Source organism: Dendrobates tinctorius, unplaced genomic scaffold (genome assembly GCF_039654945.1).
Source record: "Dendrobates tinctorius isolate UK_male_01 unplaced genomic scaffold, ASM3965494v1 ptg000254l, whole genome shotgun sequence".
Classification (NCBI taxonomy): domain Eukaryota; kingdom Metazoa; phylum Chordata; class Amphibia; order Anura; family Dendrobatidae; genus Dendrobates; species Dendrobates tinctorius.
The window spans coordinates 16,054,504-16,076,482 of NW_027361921.1; the positions used below are offsets into that span (position 1 = coordinate 16,054,504).

At 47.7% G+C, this 21,979-nt stretch overlaps 1 protein-coding gene across 11 annotated transcripts in view; it reads right to left on the bottom strand.

Annotated features, from left to right (window-relative positions):
• Positions 1-21,979, bottom strand: part of GULP1 (GULP PTB domain containing engulfment adaptor 1) — a 1,494,945-nt gene that overhangs the window by 678,544 nt on the left and 794,422 nt on the right. For all 11 annotated transcript variants that reach the window (XM_073558194.1, XM_073558195.1, XM_073558203.1 and 8 more), the window contains 2 exons: positions 18,959-19,030; positions 5,532-5,630 (listed from right to left, as the gene is read on the bottom strand). In XM_073558194.1, the coding sequence (XP_073414295.1) occupies positions 5,532-5,630; positions 18,959-19,030 (171 nt within the window). The remainder of the gene's footprint in view (positions 1-5,531; positions 5,631-18,958; positions 19,031-21,979) is intronic.

Below are 21,979 nucleotides of genomic sequence, written 5' to 3' on the forward strand. Positions count from 1 at the left end.
ACTTTGTTTTCTCCCTGTAGCCATGCTTCTAGTATGCAATCTATGAAGAGTGTACACATTATTTGCCTGCAAGATTACCTCCGCATCTGCAAGTATATAGCATTTCTCGATGGTGAAGGTTCCCTTAAATGACATGTATTGCTTAAATGTGTTCTAAGTAATGCTACATACTGAAGTCTAATTGTATATTATTATTTTATTTTAGGTACACAATGTTGTGGGCACTTATCTTGCCAAGGCAATGCAATGCAAGTCAGGGCAAATCCACTCAGCGCTCTGGTTCTGACCCAAGTCCCCTCTTAAAGGGATCCTCGGTATGGAAGTGAGGGAAAATCCACTCTGCGCTTTGGTACTGACCCCAGGCCTCTCTTAAAGGGATCTTCAGTATGGAAGTTAGGGTAAATCCCTCAGCACTCTGATTCTCTCCCCAGGCTTCTATTAAAGGGATCATTAGTATGGAAGTCAGGGCAAATCCACTCAGCGCTCTGGTTCTGACGCCAGGCCTCTCTTAAAGGGATCCCCAGTATGGAAGTTAGGACGGTTCCACTCAGCGCTCTGGTTCTGACTCTAGGCTGTCGGGATGATGTGGGATATTAGTGATAGTTGTCTGGTGGCTCTAGCTGATGGGATGATGTGGGATATTAGGAGTAGTAGTCCAGTGGCTCTGGCTGATGGGATGATGTGGGATATTATGGGTAGTAGTCCGGTAGCTCTCGCTGACAGGAAGATGTGGGATGTTAGCGGTAGTAGTCCGGAGGCTCTGGCTGATGGGACGATGTGGGATATTATGGGTAGTAGTTGTAACAACCCTGCTGGCATCACTGCATGGCCTCCCATCCCCGCACACCAACTTACTCACTGCTCCAGGTCATGCAGTGATTTCTGTCTGCTGCCAGCTCTATGCCTCTTGTTTTCCTGCTTTCTCTCTTCATGTTTCCTGACTGTGTGTATAGGAGGGCGGCGCCTGAACTCTCTGCTTCTTATGCAGTCAGGGTGCATCGGTCTAAGCTGTCCCCGACCAATCACCTGAAGCCCTTTACTATATAGGGTCACCACACCCACTAACCCTTGCCTGTGCAATGTCTAAACTCAGTTAATGTTTTGCTGCTGAGGAAGCCAGGCCCTGTTCTGTGTATCTCCTTCTCTGTAGGAATACTCTGAGCCTTGCTTTGTGTTCTTTGTCTACCCTCCAGGAGGCTGCATATCCTGGTCTCTGTGTCTTGGTCCTAGCTTTGTGTTTACTTGTCCTTCTGCCTGCCAGGAGGCAGAATATCCTGTCCTTGAGTCTTTGTTCCATGTACCTTGTCTTGTACTGTCTCCCTGTCTCCTTGTCTGTGACTTCCTTCCCTGCTGTGTCTTTCTTTGTGTCCTCTCTGTCTGTGCCTCTCTGCAGCCTTGCAGCTCTATCTGTGCCTCTGCAGCCTTGCGGCTCTGTCTGTGCCTCTGCAGCCTTGCGGCTCTGTCTGTGCCTCTGCAGCCTTGTGGCTCTGTCTGTGCCTCTGCAGCCTTGCGGCTCTGTCTGTGCCTCTGTAGCCTTGCGGCTCTGTCTGTGCCTCTGCAGCCTTGTGGCTCTGTCTGTGCCTCTGCAGCCTTGCGGCTCTGTCTGTGCCTCTGCAGCCTTGCAGCTCTGTCTGTGCCTCTGCAGCCTTGCAGCTCTGTCTGTGCCTCTGCAGCCTTGCGGCTCTGTCTGTGCCTCTGCAGCCTTGCGGCTCTGTCTGTGCCTCTGCAGCCTTGCAGCTCTGTCTGTGCCTCTGCAGCCTTGCAGCTCTGTCTGTGCCTCTGCACCCCTGCAGCTCTGACTGCTCTGCACCCTTGCAGCTCTGCCTACTCTGCTGCTGCAGAACTTCTTGCTGCAGCTTCTCTCCACAGACCTTGTGGTTCAGCTTTGCTCCGCTCCTGCTGCCGCTGCAGAACCTCTTTCTGCAGCTTCTTTCCGCACTCCTGCGGCTCCGCCTACTCCGCACTCCTGCGGCTCCGCCTGTCAGGAACACCGCACTGCACTTGGTCACTGACCCACTGCGCGTGTCCTGAGTACAAAGACTGTGCACAAAAATACCTGCAGAGCGCGCAGCAGTGGTGACAATGCATGCTCCAGGACCAGAAGCACGTGACTGCTGGGGGCGTGGCCTAAGCTCCACAGAGCTAGGAGCTGCAGGGAAACTCCTAGAAAGGTAACTACAGGACAATGTTACCAATGGGCATAGACTGAGACAGAAACCAGATCAAGCCGAGGCCAAAGCACGAGATAGCAATACAGTACCAGAGGATTATACAGAAAGGACAGTCAGGACGTAGCAATAGATCAGAAAACCAGAACGGGCATTAGACGGTACAATAGGGGTAACCTGTAACGGAGTAATGATAGCCAAGCCAGGAGGTCAGAACCAGAAAAGATAATTGTACAAAAACGAGAGATGGAGTACAGAGTGAAGGAACAAGCAGGGTCATACACGGGAAGCAAACAAACAACACAGAGTACACGCACACCAGGGGTCAGACACACCAGAACAGCAGTATAACTTACAGAGAGTGCCTCTCATATCGGGAAGTTATAGTATAAGAAATGTTTATTCAGCATTATAAAATTTTGTATGTTCCTGTACTGTCACTTTGTTTATCTTGCAGCCTGCGGACGTGCTGTGTTTAACGGGGGGTATGTGGCACCCCTGAGGCTCAGTCGCCACAGAGGTACTGCACCTTCCTCTCTCCAAGGTGTGGTACCCCTTCGTCCGGGTAAGTTGGGAACTCCTTTCCACACTCCAACGCTCACACCCCACACAACAGCGTAGTTCTGCAAAATCACATTGCGGCTCCTTGCTCAGAGGGTAGCAGAGCACCTTTGGTGGTTCCCTGCTTGGAACACTGGACGTGCTGGGAGGTGGGTGGAGTTAAGATACATAAAATAGTGGGAAAGTGTAGGAGGACAGGGCAGTCTGATAGAAGGTCAGTCGGGTAGGAAGTCACTCAGACAGGAAGACAGGAGTGAGGATCCCTGGAAGAAGGGATAGAGGAAGGAGTGCTGCAGCTGCCTCAGTGATCTGAGCCAGCTGGCATGGGACACCGGCCCGGTACCGAGTACCCCACAGCCCTGGGAGGGCGACCCATCTGCACCCTTGTAGCTCTGCCTACTCTGCTGCTACAGAACTTCTTGCTGCAGCTTCTCTCCACAGACATTGTGGTTCAGCTTTGCTCCGCTCCTGCTGCCGCTGCAGAACCTCTTTCTGCAGCTTCTCTCCGCACTCCTGCAGCTCCGCCTACTCTGCACTCCTGTGGCTCTGCCTACTCTGCACTCCTGTGGCTCTGCCTACTCCGCACTCCTGCGGCTCCGCCTATTCCGCCCAGCATCTCCAAGCCGTGCCTGCTTACCCAGTGTCTCCAAGCCGTGCCTGCTTGCCCAGTGTCTCCAAGCCACGCCTGCTTGCCCTGTGTCTCCAAGCCACGACTGCTTGCTCTGTGTCTAAGCTGTGCCTGTCATGCCTACCTGCCTGCTTGTCTGTAGCTTCTGTCTAAGTGACTTGTCCCCGAGTGGGATCAGTAGCCACAGCCAAACACCACCCTGGAGTGGCACCCGACAGCTATCTGCCACACAAGCCTGACCTCACCATCAGAGGCTCCAGTGAAGACCGAGGTAGCTGTCGTAGTCATGCCCCTTCCAGGGTAGTCTGGTTTGTGGCACAGTGGGGCCACAACCCCCCGACTCGCGCCAATCAGCCAAGGCGCGAACGTGACAGTAGTCCTGTAGCTCTGGCTGATGGGATGATGTGGGATATTAGTGGTAGTTGTCCGGTGGCTCTGGCTGATGGGATGATATGGGATATTAGGAGTAGTAGTCCAGTGGCTTTGGCTGATAGGATGATGTGGGATATTATGGGTAGTAGTCCGGTAGCTCTGGCTGATGGGATGATGTGGGATATTAGTGGTAGTAGTCCGGTGGCTCTGGCTGATTGGACGATGTGGGATATTATGGGTAGTAGTCCGGTAGCTCTGGCTGATGGGATGATGTGGGATATTAGTGGTTGTAGTCCGGTGGCTCTGGCTGATGGGACGATGTGGGATATTATGGGTAGTAGTCCGGTAGCTCTGGCTGATGGGATGATGTGGGATATTAGTGGTAGTTGTCCAGTGGCTCTGACTGATGGGATGATGTGGGATATTAGGGGGAGTAGTCTGGTGGCTCTGGCTGATGGGGTGATGTGGGATATTAGGGGTAGTAGTCCAGTGGCTCTGGCTGACGGGATGATGTGGGATATTATGGGTAGTAGTCCGGTAGCTCTGGCTGACAGGATGATGTGGGATATTATATTGAATGTGGCTATGCGGAAAGGGTGGGGCTCTACACTCAGCTTTATATATATATATATAATCATTATAATTTGTTATAACTACCCGTAGTTAGTTACGATGCCTGGGCAACGCTGGGCTCTTCAGCTAGTCATATTAATATAATTCATTATTCCCAGCTCAACATGTTACTGCTTATCCACCAGATAGTTGATAATTTGGTGATTGTTGGAATTCCCTCTACTTGGCCCTCACCCCCCCCAGATAGCTAAACAGGCCCCAAAGGCAATGACCACCGCATTATTTCAGTAGGGAATTGGTGGGCATCTCAGTGATGGAAGCCCCAGTGATCAGCAAGTGTTGACCTATGCCGTGGATACGTGATAACACTCTGCCTCTGTACTAACACACTCGCAGCCATTCTCTGGCATAACATAAAAAGATCAGGAGCTCAGGCCTGTGTTCTGTGCTTGGATCCGAACAGACTGTTTCAGAAAGTTTTTTTTTGCTCTCCTTTATGATTCATTTCTATATTTAGTATTCTTTTAAACATCATGTCATTTTCTGATGATCGATTTCCTTTAAGCAGCACTGGAAAGTTTAGTACAGAAAATACCACTGTAATTAAGTTCTGATGTCTGAACCACGTCCAAATAACGTCTCCTAAGTAAACAGTCCTTAGGGCAGACTTTATTATATCATTTTTTGTTTTCCTGCTTCATTTACTTTGGATTATTTTCAAGACGTAATATAAAATGCATCCAAAATGGTTGAACCGTGCCACATCGGGCTCATGAGTTGTTACAATCATTTGATATCGCATGATGATTGCATCCCCCTTTCCTTTGGGTGGGTGGTAACTAGCCTAGTTGGGAAAATCTTTTTTAACCACCAGCCATTTTCAAATCCAGCACCCTTAGCCTTTCAGCAACCAAAAATGGAGGCGATCAGCAGGAAATTAGCCCTCTGTTCCTGGCTCGAGCACCACACATCTGTTGTTTTGTCAGAATTCTGCAAAAAGCTTCCTTTACCTTTATCATTCATTCCTAGAGCATATTAATTGACACGACATATTGGTTACTGAGTACGTCTCACATTTTCCCAATGCTACCCCTTGGCTGGAATACCCAGACACTCACATATTGTGTCTACTCTTCCTGCAGAACCTGTCACCACAGAACAAATAATAAACACAAAAAAACATTTTGACATCATAGCGACTAATTATGCGACTCTTACAGAGTGCCTACCTTTGTTTTTGGCTCAAGAATTTTCACACCATATATTGATATTTGAAGTTCAACCTTTGGAGTTTTTTGACCTTCAGATTTCTTTATATGTCTTGCAAACTTTAAAAAAAAATACAAATAAATTATTTTCTACTAATTTTATAATAGTAAACTGCCTAAATTTGTGAAATATAGTTATCATACTATTGGTAGGACTTTAAGCAGAAATATAATGTGCCACTGAAAGAAAGCAAAAAAAGGAGCAATGAATGTTATATACAGTGTGTACGGTAAATATTAAATCCCAGCACTTTAGCGCCACCTACTGGTCCATTTTTGATATTACTGCTTATGAACAAAATGTTCTGTCTGTGTAGTAGTCTCTTGTGTGATTTAGGGTTAGTTTTAGAGAAACATTTTTGGGAGTGAACCACACGGCTTCAGAGAATCACTTGAAGGCAGGGCTGGATTTGGAGAAAGATTTCCTGTAATGTGCAGTGAAGGGAAAAACTGCAGAGCTGAACACCTCAACTCAGCAATCATGGCAGCCAAAACATGTCAGGTTATACACGTGAAAGGAAGGCAGGGCTGTGAAGCGAGAGGCTTCAGTAGGCAAAGCAGTGTGCAGCCATCTTCTGGGGCCTGAATAAAGCTGGACTACCAGAAGAATACTTGGCTTCTGTGTGTGGCGCTGGTACCATCCATGTCCCCTCCACGCCACTCCTTCTGATTTAAACCTCCTTTAACCTGCCTAAGGGGAACCAACAACATAAGATAGCAATATTAACCTGCAGATATAGGGTTAACCTGCTGGTAATAGAGTTAGAAAGGTGGCCAGCCGCTGTACTGAAAGTGCGACACCACGGAGAAAATGAACTTTTTTCCTCCCGTGAGCCAGTAGCCTTCAGTCATGCAGGTGTGTGGGAGAGGCTATTGTGGCGCCCCCAGCAGTATGGCCGCCACAGTGGCTTTGCCTTCCTCCAGGGGAGGGTAATGCCAGGCTTGGAGGCAATGATGGGTCTCTCTCGCAGTCAATCCATACATGCAACATAGTTCCACTCCAGTCCACCAGGGGGAACGCTGAACCAGGAAGAAGGGGAGGGGTGCCCTCTGAGGGCCAAGAGGAAGGAGTGGTCAGATAGTCTGTAGAGGGTGAATCTGTAGAGGGTGAAGTGTGCAGACGCGTGGAAAGAAGCTGGAGGTTGAGCTAGGAAGGAGAGCTCCCTCAGCTGAGAGCGCACGAACTGGAGCCTGGTCTCCACGGCTGTACGGATACTAAAGGTCCTACAGCAGAAACCAGAGGAGTAGGAGGCTGTAAATGCCCTACTTCCATCTAAGACTTGAGGCACAACAGCAGCTTGCATAGAGAGCCAGGACTAGAGAGGAGTCCCTGAGAGAGGCTACAGCTGTCCGTCGTGCAAGTGAGGTTCTTGGGAACATCTGACAGGAGGAACTTCAGAGTAACTAAGTACTGGAGTGCTTCACACTACAATGCGCTAGGAAGGAGACTGCACAGGCCATCTGTGAGAGAGAATCCGTGAGTTGCTTCCAGGCTAGCCTGCTCCAATACCATCTGTAATTAGGACCCTGGACTGCAGTTATCAAGTAAAGGTACAGAAATTGCACCCCGCTGTGTCTTGTCTGCTTCCAACCTTACGGCACTGCTACATCACCGTGCCAACCACCGCTACACTGCCCTGGGACATTAGCCCTGCCTGTGGAGGGCTATACCATCACTGCTGCACCCCACCATCTGTCCCAGTGGCGCTGTCTGTAGCGTCGGCTTAACATCTCCCTTGCCGAACACCACAGGTGGCGTCACAAACTATTCCATTCCATTAACTACATCCCCCATTACTTGGGCGCCTAGGGCCACGGACTGGGTCACTGCTGCTGTGACACATCCCCCTGACACCGGCCCGGTACCGAGTACCCCACAGCCCTGGGAGGGCGACCCACTATAGTTACCAATCACAGCACAAGGAACGAATGCAACTTATGGGTACAGCTATGCTGCTTCTTTTATTGTACAGGGTGAGCCATTTATAAGGATACACCTAAGGCCTCTTTCACACTTCAGTCTTTTGACGTCAGTTTTAAACCGTCAAAGTGTAAAAAAAGGATCCGTTTCCGCTTTGTCAAAAACGGATACATCGGATCCTTTTTTTTTACTAATTCGCTGCAGCCGCCAGTGTATGAAATTTAAAGCAATAGGACGAGAGAGGGAGAGAGAGAGAGATTTTTTTTTTTGGTGCCAGAATGGCTTTTGGGGTTAAATTATATGAATGGGAGTGATGGATCTGTTGCTTTCCGCTGTTTTAACGCAGACAAAAAGCGTTTCAATGTCCGTCCACTCCAGACAGCGGACGCCAAAATTATGACGGATCTGTCAAAAAACGGATGCAACGGATGACCATCCGTCACGATCCGTCACTAATGTAAGTGTATGGGGAAAAAAACAGGTTCTGCAAAAAAAAAAATGGCGGATCCGTTTTTTCTAAAGACGGCGGATTTCAACTGACGTCAAAAGACTGAAGTGTGAAAGAGGCCTAAATAAAATGGGAATGGTTTTATGATAGCAAATTCCTGTTTGTGACACATTAGAATATGGGAGTGGGAAAACTTTTCAAGATGGGTGGTGACCATGGTGGCCATTTTGAAATTGGCCATTTTGGATACAACTTTTTTTTTCAATAGGAAGAGGGTTGTGTGACACATCAAACTTATTGAGAATTTCACAAGAAAAACAATGGTGTGCTTGGTTTTTACGTAACTTTATTCTTTCATGAGTTATTTACAAGTTTATGACCATTTATAAAATGTGTTCATAGTGCTGCCCATTGTGTTGGATTGTCAATGCAACCCTCTTCTCCCACTCTTGACACACTGATAGCAACACCACAGAAGAAATGCTAGCAAAGGCTTCCAGTATTCGTTGTTTCAGATGCTGCACATCTCGTATCTTCACAGCATAGACAATTGCTTTCAGATGACCCAAACGATAAAAGTCTAAGGGGGTCAGATCAAGAGACCTTGGTGGCCATTCAACTGCCCCACAACAACCTATCCGCTTCCCATGAAAATGTTCATGTAGGAATGCTCAGACCTGACACCCATAATTGATGATATGGTGTGGTATATGGGTTACTGTTAGCGTAGCGCTAGGCAAGGCGGGTTTCCCGGAGTGGTCCCTCTGGACCGTGGCACCGAGGGACCCCAGACGAGCAACCTGGTGGGACCAACCCCTATAGAGAGACCATTAGGAGCAGGCCCAGGGGTTTGAATGCCACGGCAGCCGGAACCAAGAGGGGCGGCTCAGAATGGACTGGAGTGAGACAGAGGACCTAGTCCCACGAGCACAGGGAAGGCATAGGCCTCAGGAGAAGACAGGAGAAGGTCAGCAGGAGACAAAGACACGAGTGGACAGGACCGGAGTAGGACTGCAGGAATCAGGCATGGGTAGGCAGGACCGGAGTAGGACTGCAGGAACAGACACGGGTAGGCAGGACTGGAGTAGGATGGCAGGAATCAGGGAAGACACAAGCTGGCAGGGCAGAGCAAGAACACACACAGGACCAGAGTAGAACTGCAAGGAAGCACAGGGAAGTATGAGGACAGAGGCCGTGCACAGGGCAAAGGCACAGGAGCCTAGTGTGCTGATAATACATCAACGATCAGGCACCTCCATTATGGGAGGGCGGCCTGATATACCCGAGAACCTGCCCCCTTTGGTCCGGCGGTGCTACCGGGTCAGGGCACCGCCGGAGTATAAGAACAGGCTGGGAGGGCCGGCTCACAGTGACGTCACAGGCCGTGGGCCGGTCAGAGGAGGACGCCACCACTGACAGAGGAGGGAAAGAGGCTGCGGCGCAGGATGAGTATCAGCGCGTGAGACGGGGACCATGGCAGGGCACATGATGGGGACGGGGGCCGTGACAGTACCCTCCCCCTTAAGCCGCCCCCTGCTGTGATTGGCAAAATATCTCCTGAGAATGCGGGGGACGTTGATGTTCTCCCAAGGTTCCCAGGATCTTTCCTCAGGAACAAAACCCCTCCAGTCAATAAGGAAAAAGGTCCTCCCTCTGACTTTTATCATGGCGAGAATATCTCTTACCTTGAAGGTGTTGTCGGAGCCCACTGGTCGAGGAGCAGGACAGGGAGAGGGACGGAACTGATTTAGTACCATGGGTTTCAGGAGAGAGACGTGGAAGGTGTTCGGGATATGGAGCGAAGCAGGCAACCTCAAGTTGTAGGCGACTTCATTGACACGTTCCAAGATCTCAAAAGGGCCGATGTATCGGGGGCCCAGCTTGTAAGAGGGTAATTTTAACTGGATATACTTGGATGAGAGCCAGACTTTATCCCCGATGTGAAATGGTGGAGGGTCTAACCTCCTCTTGTCTGCGTGATTCTTCATCCATTCACTGGCTCTCTTGAGTGCCGTGTTGGTCTCGGATCAGATTTCAGAAAATTCTTGGGACAAGGAGTTGGCTGCAGGTACCTCGGAGACTGGAGCTACAGGGAGAGGTATGCTGGGATGTCTGCCAAACACCACGAAGAACGGCGACTTAGTTGAGGATTCGCCGGCATGATTGTTGTAGGCGAACTCCGCCCAGGGAAGCAGGTCAACCCAGTCATTCTGGTGGGCGTTGGAGAAATGACAAAGATATCCAGTCAACATCTGGTTAGTTCGCTCTACTTGCCCGTTGGTCTGTGGGTGGTAGGCGGATGAGAAATCCAGGGATATATCCAGGAGTCTGCAAAGCGCTCTCCAAAACTTGGAAGTAAACTGGACTCCTCGGTCAGATACAATATGTCGAGGTAGGCCGTGAAGCCTAAAAATTTGATGGATGAAGATCTTGGCTAATCCGGGCGCAGAGGGGAGGCCGCTCAGAGGATAAAATGTGCCATTTTAGAGAAGCGGTCCACTACCACTAGAATCACCATACAACCGGAAGAGCGGGGCAATTCGTTGATAAAGTCCATGGCAATATTCTCCCAAGGTGACGTAGGGGCTGGCAAAGGAAGCAGCAGACCAAACGAAGGCCGACTAGGTATTTTATTCCTAGCGCAGGAGGGACAGGAGGCAACGAAGTCTGTCACATCTTGGCGGAGAGATGGCCACCAATAGTGCCGAGATATGAGGGCAAGAGTCTTCTGAATTCCGGCATGACCAGCCAACTTGGAGGAATGCCCCCAAAGCAGAACTCGTCTTTTGGCACTCTCTGGCACGAGAGTCTTGCCTGGGGGTGGCGAAAGCAAACTCAGCTGTGCCACGGTGATAATCTTTGTGGGCTCGATGATGTGAGACGGTTCCTCCCCAGCCTCGTACGGTTGGAAGACTCTGGATAGGGCATCGGCTTTCGTGTTTCTGTCCCCAGGGCGAAAAAGGAGCTTGAAATCAAAGCAAGCGAAAAACAAGGACCACCTGGCCTGCCAAGGTGACGTAGGGGCCGGCAAAGGAAGCAGCAGACCAAACGGAGGCCGACGAGGTATTTTATTCCTAGCGCAGGAGGGACAGGAGGCAATGAAGTCTGTCACATCTTGGCGGAGAGATGGCCACCAATAGTGCCAAGATATGAGGGCAAGAGTCTTCTGAATTCCGGCATGGCCAGCCAACTTGGAGGAATGCCCCCAAAGCAGAACTCGTCTTTTGGCACTCTCTGGCACGAGAGTCTTGCCTGGGGGTGGCGAAAGCAAACTCAGCGGTGCCACGGTGATAATCTTTGTGGGCTTGATGATGTGAGAGACGGTTCCTCCCCAGCCTCGTACGGTTTGAAGACTCTGGATAGGGCATCGGCTTTCGTGTTTCTGTCCCCAGGGCGAAAAAGGAGCTTGAAATAAAAGCAAGCGAAAAACAAGGACCACCTGGCCTGCCGAGGATTAAGTCTCTGGGCGGACTGAAGGTAGGCCAGGTTCTTGTGGTCCGAGTAAATAACAAACGGATGGGCAGCTCCCTCCAGAAGATGACGCTACTTCTCCAATGCCAATTTGATGGCCAAGAGTTCACGGTCGCCAGTCGAGTAATTGCACTCTGATGGAGAGAAGGCTTTGGAGAAGAACCCACAAGGGCGTAGGCGACCAGAGGCAGTTTTCTGAGATAATACAGCCCCGGCAACAGTCGAGGATGTGTCAACTTCCAGCACAAAGGGTTTGCTGCTCTCGGGACAGGACAACACAGGGGCCGTGGAAAATGCCCATTCTAGTGACTGGAAGGCCACTTCAGTCTCTGGCGTCAGGAGTTTGAACTCGTCCCCTTATGGTTAAGGGCGGAGATAGGCTTGGTAAGAGACGAGAAGTGCGGAATAAACTGCCTGTAATAGTTGGCGAATCCGAGAAAACGTTGGATAGCTCTTATGCCGACGGGGCGAGGCCATTTGAGACAGTTTCTCAGGATCCATCTGCAGCCCGGCGTCGGAGATGATGTAGCCCAGAAATGGTAGTGAGGTTTGCTCGAACAGGCATTTTTCTTGATAGTGATGTTGTTTAAACCCCTGTAGTCAATGCATAGGAGCAGAGAACTGTCCTTTTTAACGAAGAAGAAACCGGCTCCTTTGGGGGACGAGGACTTCCGTATAAATCCTCGGCTAGGTTTGCCTGGACGTCCTCGGACATGGCTGCGGTTTCTGCGGGAGACAGTGGGTAAATCCTACCCCTAGGAGGGTTGGACCAAGGATTAACTCGATTGGACAGTCGAAAGACCGGTGCGGGGGAAGGATCTCCGCTTCCTTCTTGTCAAAAACGTCTGCATAGGACCGATAGGTCGAGGGAAGCCCTGAGAGCTCCAGAGGTGGGCGTGCGAGAACAGCAGGATGAATAGCGCTCAGACACCGGCCTTGACACGAGTGTCCCCAGCGCAATACCTCCCCAGAAGACCAGTCGAGGACCGGCTGATGGGTCCATAGCCACGGAAGACCAAGCAGGATGGCGTGAGACAAATCGGGCAGCATGTAGAAAGCCACTCTTTCCCGGTGGAGAGTACCGACTTGCAAAACAACCTCCTCAGTGACCATGATGATGGGTTCCTGAAGCGGTTTGCCCTCAACTGAAGCAATTAATCGAGGATTCTTTAGGGTGACCACGGGAATCCGGTAGTTGTCCACCTCTTCATGCCGGATGAAGTTACCTGCCGAGCCCGAATCCACGCAGGCCACCTCAGACCCACGCCTCTCCCCTGAAAGCAAAAGAAAAGATATCGTGAGGGCTTGAGAGGAATCATTAACACCTAGGGAGGCCTCTCTTACCTGGCCTAGGTGGAAGAGTTTCCCGGTCTCTCAGGACAAGAACGGATGAAATGCGACGCTCCTCCACAGTAGAGACATAGACCTTGCGCCCGTCTCTCACTCTGGCATGACTCAGCCAACCTGACACGGTCAACCTGCATGGGCTCAGGAGGAGGAGTGTGGGCAGACCCAGCTGGTCGTGGACTAAAGGACCGATTCGCGGATGAGATTGGCTTGGTGGGTCTCCTGTCCCTAGCTGACTATCGCGTGCGCTCCTGAAACCGGAGGTCTATGCGAGTGGCTAGGGAGATGAGGTCCATGAGAGTGGGGGGAGTATCCCGACCCGCCAATTCATCCTTCATCCTGCCCAATAACCCACGCCAAAAGGCTCCTACCAGTGCTGCATTATTCCAACCCAATTCCGAAGACAACGTGTGGAACCTGATGGCATACTTACCAACACTCAGGGTGCCCTGGTGGAGGTTGAAAAGCAACTCAGTAAGAGAGGCTACCCATCCTGGCTCATCAAACACCTTACGAAAGGTATTCAAAAAGACCGGAATATTTTAAACTACGGGATCATCCCTCTCCCAGAGAGGATTTAGCCAAGACAGGGCCTCCCCCTCCAGATGGGACATGATAAAGGCCACTTTGGCCCTATCAGAGGGATACTGGTGGAAGCTCGAAGTGAAGACTATATTGGTTTAAGAACCCTCTACAATGTTTGGAGTCGCCACTGTACCGGGGTGGTTTGGCAAGGCGAGGAGAGGGAAAAGAAGCGGGACCGGGGGGAGCAGCAGATGCCGCAGCGGCGGACTGAAGGGCCACCAAACGGTTATCTACAGAGGCCATATAAGTCAAAATATGGGACTGGGCGTGATGCTGCTGGCTCAGCTCCTGTTGGAGACTGGCCAATTGGGCAGCATTACCCGGATCGGCGGCCTGAAAAGCTGACAGGCGCGACTCCATGGACTTCATTACGGACATGATGTGCCCCTGGTTCTCCCGCAAAAAGAGCAACTCCTTTGGAGCGGGAGCAGAAGCACCGGCGGGATCTATGTCCTGATTATACTGTTAGCGTAGCGCTAGGCAAGGCAGGTTTCCCGGAGTGGACCCTCTGGACCGTGGCACTGAGGGACCCCGGACGAGCAACCTGGTGGGACCGACCCCTATACAGGGACCATTAGGAGCAGGCCCAGGGGTTCGAATGCCACGGCAGCTGGAACCAAGAGGGGCGGCACGGAATGGACTGGAGTGAGACAGAGAACCTAGTTCCATGAGCACAGGGAAGGCGTAGGCCTCAGGAGAAGACAGGAGAAGGTCAGCAGTAGACAAAAACACGAGTGGACCGGACCGGAGTAGGACTGCAGGAACAGACACGGGTAGGCAGGACCGGAGTAGGACGGCAGGAATCAGGCAAGACACGAGCTGGCAGGGCAAAGCAGGAACACACACAGCACCAGAGTAGAACTGCAAGGAAGCACAGGGAAGTATGAGGACAGAGGTCGTGCACGGGAGCCTAGTGTGCTGATAATACATCAACGATCAGGTGCCTCCATTATGGGAGGGCGGCCTCATATACCCGAGAACCTGCCCCCATTGGTCCAGTGGTGCTACCGGGTCAGGGCACTGGCGGAGTATAAGAACAGGCTGGGAGGGCCGGCCGCGGGCCGGTCAGAGGAGGACGCCACCGCAGACGGAGGAGGGAGAGAGGGTGCGGCGCAGGGTGAGTATCAGCGCATGCGACGGGGACCATGGCAGGGCACATGACAGGGACGGGGGCCGTGTCAGTTACAAAGATAGTGGGGCCATTCTTTATCAATGGAAACCTCAATGCCACTGGATATCTGAAATTGCTACATGATGATGTGTTGCCCTCTTTATGCACTGAAGAATGCACTTTACTTGAGTTTTTCTAGCAAGATGGTGCGCCACCACATTATGGGTGTCAGGTCCCAGCATTCCTACAAGTTATCTGACCCCCTTAGACTAGCATTTATTCTGCGGTGTTGCTATCAGTGTGTCAAGAGTAAGAGAAGAGGGTTGCATTGACAATCCAACACAATGGGCAGCACTATGAACACATTTTATAAGTGGTCATAAATTTGTAAATAACTCATGATGAAAGAACAAAGTTACTTAAAAAACCAAGCACACCATTGTTTTTCTTGTGAAATTCTCAATAAGTTTGATGTGTCATATGACCCTCTTCCCATTGGAAAAAATAAAGTTGGATCCAAAATGGCCGACTTCAAAATGGCCACCATGGTCACCACCCATCTTGAAAAGTTTCCCCCCTCCCATATACTAATGTGCCACAAACATTAAGTTGATCTCACCAACCATTCCCATTTTATTTAGGTGTATCCATATAAATGTCTCACCTGTAGTCTAAATAAATTGGATTGGCACTGTTTGCGGGGTATCATTATCACTTTACTGGCTAAGACCACCAAGGATATACAAAATGAATGTTCCAGATATATTTCCTAAGTTTTTGACATCTATACTAGAGATGGGTGAACTACTTATTCAAGTGGAATTGAACTTAACAAAAACCTATATTCTTCACATTCTCCAAAATACAATTTTTTTGTAATTTACTTCACGAGATTTCAACAAACTGGCGACCTGCTGGTGAGGGCCGTAAAAGGTTAAAAAAAAATAGTACTCACCTCACTATCACATCCACTGCTTCCTCTCCTTCTCAGCACCTCATCTTAGGCCAGGATCACACATGTGAGAAACACGGCCGAGTCTCGCATGTTAATACCTGGCACTGCCGCCGGCACTCGGGTCGGAGCGTGTGGCTGCATAGCAATACATGTAGCTGCACGCACCGATCCAGAGTGCCGGCGGCAGTGCCCGGTATTAACATGAGAGTCTCGAATGTGTTTCTCGCACGTGTGTTCCCGGCCTTACCGCTGCCATGCACAGAAACCATGGGCCTCTTCAAGCTAAGGTGGTACTTTTCGCCTGTTAACAATCCTGGCATGTGTGCGCATGTGCATCTTAATGCTGCCAAAGTCTTAGGGTGTGTGCATACGCTGCGGATTTTGCTGCGGTTCCGCAGCGGATTTGGCTGCTGCGGACCCGCAGCAGTTTTTGCTGCGGTGTACAGTGCCATGATTCCCTATGGGAATCAAAAACCACAGTACAGACGGTGCGGAATTTTCCACGTGGATTATCTGTGGTTTTCAATCCGCAGAAAGAATTGACATGTCTTTTGACCTGCGGTTTCACCTGCGGATTTTACAAAATCCGGATGAATCCGCACCCCAATCCACAGCGTATGCACACACCCTTACAACACATAGTCTAGGCCAGGACAATCGGCTACAACTAGGCTGGGCTGTCCCTGCCCATTTGTGACCTCATGGATAACGAGCAGTGTGAGTGGCCAAAGAGGTAAGTGCTGAGGCAATGTTTTTCTTTCTTCATCTTACATTTGTTATGCCCTAGGATTTATCCACACCGCAGTTCATATTAGACAACATTAAATTTTCAGAATTTCCCTATAAAATCTGTATGATTTGGTAAAATCAAATCCCATCAAACTCACTCACCTCTAATCTACACCAAGAAACTCAATAAGTGATACACAGATAAAATCAGGATATTTATCAGTCCTTTATTCTGCCCTGAGACAGCATGAACTACTAAAATGATAAATGGAGTTGGTTCACTACAATACCCAGAAAGGTTATCAAAATTAGGTCTATTTACTCTAGAAAAGAGAAGACTTAGGGGAGACTTAATATATATGTACAAGTATATCAGAGGGCAATACAGAGATCTCTCCAATGAACTGTTTGTACCAAGGACTGTGACAAGAACAAGGGGGCATTCTCTTCATTTTGGAGGAAAGACAATTTCTGCACCAGCATAGAAGAGGGTTCTTCACGGTAAGAGCAGCGAGGCTCTGGAATTCTCTTCCTGAGGAAGTGGTGATGGCCAACTCACTGAATGAATTTAAGAAAGGAATGGATGCTTTTCTTGTGAGTAACAGTATAGAAGGTTACGAATAACAGAATATTATAGGTATATGGTTGACCCAGCTTAGGGGAAGGAATTTTTTTCCCTATGGAGAAAATTGGCTTCTACTCTGTGGGTTTTTTGCCTTCCCTATGATCAACAATGCAGAACAGCTGCACTAAAAATAGGGTGAACTAGATGGACATAAGGTCTTCCTTCAGCCTTCAAACTATGTTCTCCTTAAAGTTACAACATGTGGCCCCATAACATATTTTGTTACCCACAAATAAGTCTAAATTAATCCTGTGAATAAGTCTGTGTAATGTTTGGATGCTCTATTTTAGTCCAGTATTGATGATCATACTGGCCAAAAGCCCCAATTTTGCCAGGATAGTACTGTGAACTGCACAACGAAGATCTGAAGCTTAGTAAAATTTCAGTTGAATGTGCAGTTTGGGGAAGGTTTATTTTCGGGGGTTACGTGTCCAGAATTTTGTGCTGTAAATCGTGGTAAATATGGTTTGGACAAGAATTAAATCTTGGTTGTCTGGTATGAACTTCATTGTTTAACAAGGAAATTAATAGAAATCAGATCAAACATACACACATTAGGTTCAGTTTCAAAGGAATCTGTACATTTTTTTGGAGTGTGGCAGAAAATCTGCATAACTACACGGGCAATATACCAACTATGCAGATGCTCTTGATTGGAATCACACACAGAACCTCAGTGCATAAATTTACAGACTGAACATTAATTTTCAACTCATTGAAAAGTTTACAAATAGGAAAATGAAATAGAAAGAGGCTAAAAGCAGCAACATCAAAGGAAAACCCTGTTATGTACTTCCCCACACTATGGGGTGGCAAATGCTGGCTCTGTATGTAGTAACAGACTCATATTAACCCTTAAGAAGAAGGTGTATTCTGTAGAAGGGTTTTTTGTCCGGCACCCAGAAATAATTTCGGGTTAAATTAGTATCTGGAGGATCCGCCAGAAAAAAAAACGTTGCAAGCTCCGTTTTCAAATCTTTGAGGATGGTGACGGACAGCAACTTTTGGCGGATCCGCAAAAAAAACGGATGCAACGGACGGCAATCCGTCACAATCCGCCAGTAATGGAAGTCAATGGGGAAAAAAACGGATCCTCAAAAGAAAATTGAGGATCCGTTTTTTTCAAAACCTGGCGGATTGTGACTGATTGTAAAAAACTGAAGTGTGAAAGAGGCCTTAACCGTATTATCAATCCTCCATCTTTTATAACTCATCCATATCCCTTCAACTTCCTTCACATCTTTACCTCATCATTTATTAAAGTACTATGAGTAAACTACCTAAAAGTTTGTCCCCTGCTTTTTCTTTCCTTGATTATCCACGTGCAGCTAGTCACACAAGAGAGGAGAGGATAGAGAGTAACCTATCTGCCATTGCTTTTAAAGAGATTTGAGGTCACATTCTTCAGACACATCTCACCTATGTACATCGGTGGCAGAAGAAACTCTCCGTTTTCTTGGTCCTTCTACCCTTTTCTCTTCTAATTGTATAAAAAATTGATAGAACTTCAGATAGATCGATAGATACAAAAAAGTAGATTAGAGCAGCACAAAAAATAAATAAAGAGTCCGGGTGCAAAAAGCTCCCACAGGCAAATACCAAACCTTTAGGCTAAGTGCACACGTAGCAGAAAATTTCTACTGAAAAACCTGACTCCCTTCCCAGAAACCGTGCGTTTTTTCTGCGCGTTTTCCTGCGTCTTCTGCGCGTTTTTTGGGCAGAAAACGCGCGTTTTTTATGCGCTTTTTTACACGCTTTTTCAAAACGCATAGAACTAGCCAGAAACGCGGAAAAATCCACGAAATTAATGAGCATGCTGCATTTTTTACCGGGATGCGGTTTTTTCGCGGTAAAAAACGCATCAATATGCACAAAATGTGCAAAATGCATAGAAATGACTGGGAAGCTTATTTTTAGCGGTTTTATTTGAAAAACCGCTAAAAATACTGCTAAAAAAACGCTGTGTGTGAACACAGCCTTAAATGCAGAAGTCCAAAAGAACAGGAGCAGCACACCGTTATAAATAGCTCTTTTTCACTTATAACGGTGTTCTGCTCCTGTTCTTTTAGATTCCTAGATAGATAGATAGATAGATAGATAGATAGATAGATAGATAGATAGATAGTTTTTGCTAACCACTATTGGAATTTAAAAATAAAAACTATACATAAATAATATGCATACACATCTAAATACCTTAAGTTTTCTCACTGCATCTCTCACAACTTCAGTACCTTTAGGTAGCTCTACTTCTGTGCTCCCAAGAAACTGCAAAAACAAGATATAAATTACTGATAAGAGCTGACGAGAAATGGACAGTAGTCAAATTCAGCTTCAGTGCAACAGAATAACTTTACTAACACATGGAATGTACTTCTATAAATTTGTGTCTAATTCTAATAGTAACATTATGGTATGAAACTAACATTTATTATAACTGCTGAATACACTGAAGAAAAGTAAGGTGGCACTCACCAGTGAAAGTCCATACTTCATTAAGCAAGCGGTTCAAAGCATGTTCACAGGGAGAAAGGGAGATGGAGCGTGCAAGTGACGACGGCCGTTTTGCTCTGTTGAGATTCTACGGGTAGAAGCTCAATAGTGTGAAACGGCCATCGTCACTCGCACGCTCCATCTCCCTTTCTCCCTGTGAACATGCTTTGAACCGCTTGCTTAATGAAGTATGGACTTTCACTGGTGAGTGCCACCTTACTTTTCTTCAGTGTATTCAGCAGTTATACTCTCTTTTTTACTTGGTGAGCACTCGAAGTGTCGGTTCGCATGTGCGGGTCATGGTGCAGTGAACAATAACGCACCTTGCACACTTGGTGTTTTGGTTTCCCTGCAGTGCAGCCCTCTTTTTTCTTGCATAACATTCATTTCAGTCCCAAATATCTGTCAATTTAATGTAATAATCTAATCTTTTTTCTAATATACTTTAATTACAAAATCCCTAGTCTTCCCTCACCACTCTAGCTGCATGATTTTTTTGCCTACTTCCTATTTGATGGTGCTTTGTTTGAGAACCCCCAGTTCTTGCTGAGATACTCAAACAAGTTGCTATCAGAGAGAAGAGGCTGTGGTTCATTCTGGGCTAGTCCCTGCTCTACTGTGCATGAGTCACTTGTGGCTGCAGTCCAGGTCTCTACTTGCCAGATTTTCTCCTTACAATGCACACTGACCGTGTGCTTTCTTGTTGGCTCATAACTTCTCATCAGAAATGGTGAGGGAGTGCACTGTCACTGTGGATTTAAAAAGAATATTGCAGAGTGAAAGATCCTATTGAGCATATGTCAGAATTGATAACCGACACGTGCTCAGTAAAGCAGGGACTAGCTCAGCCACTGAAACAGATTTCACTGAAGACACTTTATTTCAAGGAGGGGGCAAAGGCTGTAGTAGTGACTGCAGCCATTGCCCTCTGATGATGACTCGTTTGGCAATACCAGCATGCACTGGGGGCTCTCAAATGAACCCAATCATAGAGGAAGTAATGGTAGAAAATTAAAGAGGTTAGATAGTCTAGTGAGGGAAGAATATTGAAGGATATTTAATTTTTAAATTATATTAGAAAATATAATAGATAATTACATGAAATAGATAGACATTTAGGATTAAAATAAATGTTAGTTTCGGCCCACCCCGTTAAGTGTTGTGCATCTCTTAATGAATTCAGCACCTCTTATTTCTGCAAGCTCCCATCAAGACTGTACAGCTCAAAATACTAAGAAAGCTCTCGTCCTCTCCATTAGAGATGAGCGAACTTCTAGAACTTCTACGGAAACCGTTTATCAATCTCAAATTCGACACAAACATAGCACATGCAGATTCGTTTTCAGTTTCCCGAGCATTTTTCCACAAAAGTCGTCAAAATTCGGTCAAAGATAGGTAAACGATCGCATTTCCACTAATGCTTTTGTTATTACTTTGGCTAGGAAAGTGGTGTTGTAGGAGGAGCAGTGGTGCGTGGGGATGTGTTTGATGAGGAGAAGGGGGTGCATCTAGGTAAGAGGAGCGGTAGAGTAATTTTTTTTGTTCTGTAATAACTTAATATGTGTACAATCCAGCAGCCAATCAGGGAGTAGAAACCATCCACACTGTCATGTCACAAGGTCTTCAGTGATTGGCTGAGGAAGTCACATCTCCCTGTCCATATGAAAAGCCAACATCTTGTATTGCTGGCACCATTTTATCAGTTATCACAAAACACCTCACTGCATATAAAGACACAGAAGAGGTCATAGTGTATTTAAATAGCTATATAAAGTTTATTAATTCAGTCACATAAGAAACATGTATCCATTCAGAGTAGCACTAACAAAGCAGGAAAAATTAGGGATAATGAACTGGAGAATAGCTAGGGTATAGTACTAAATTAAATGAGCCATTATGCGTTTCGCCATGTCTTTGTCAGGACATGTGTTTGCGCATAGGGGCGGCAGGCTGGGTTCTAAAGTTTCATCACTATGTGAGTTACAGCTGGGCACAGGCACTTTTCAATTTACTGCTGATTTTGCACATTATGTACTATAGCACTTTTTCTAAACAGGATCTCTGCATCTAAGCTCCATCTCATTTAGAGTATGATACCTTAATAGGGCTAATGAAAGGTTAATGCAAATGTGATCTTTTATATACATTTTCCTACTGTCACAGTCCAATTCTTGGATCTGTGTCAGATTCTAGGTTCCCTCATTAAAACCTTTATTTTCAGGCTTCAGGGGGCTTAATATGGGTTTTTGCCCCCGGTGGCCACAAGTGTCATTGCATTATGACAGTTTCTTTGCTTACCTTTTGCTCCCAGTGGTCACTGGGGTTATTACATGTGTTTTGGTCCCTGCTCATGTGACCGCTCCTCCTTTGCTATATAATGTCAGCTGGTCTATAAGCAGGGGTTGGTGATAGCAGATCCTTTTGGATTCCAACTACGGTGAAGTGAGCAGCTGGCTCTGAGGTGTTGAGCCACTGCTGAAACCTGGTGAAGTAAGCAGCTGGCTCTGAGGTGTCGAGTCACTGCTGAAACTGGTGCTGAACTCTGCCTGCCTGGTGTCTGCAGCGGAGTTAGATGGTGAAGGTGGCAGCTGGCTCTGAGGTGTCGAGCCACTGCTGAAAGTTAATCCGGTCCGGTGCTGCACACTGCTGCCTGGTGACTGCAGCAGAGAAAGATAAGTGTTTTGTGTTTTCCCCATTTGTGTATTTCCCTTGGTGTGTATTAGT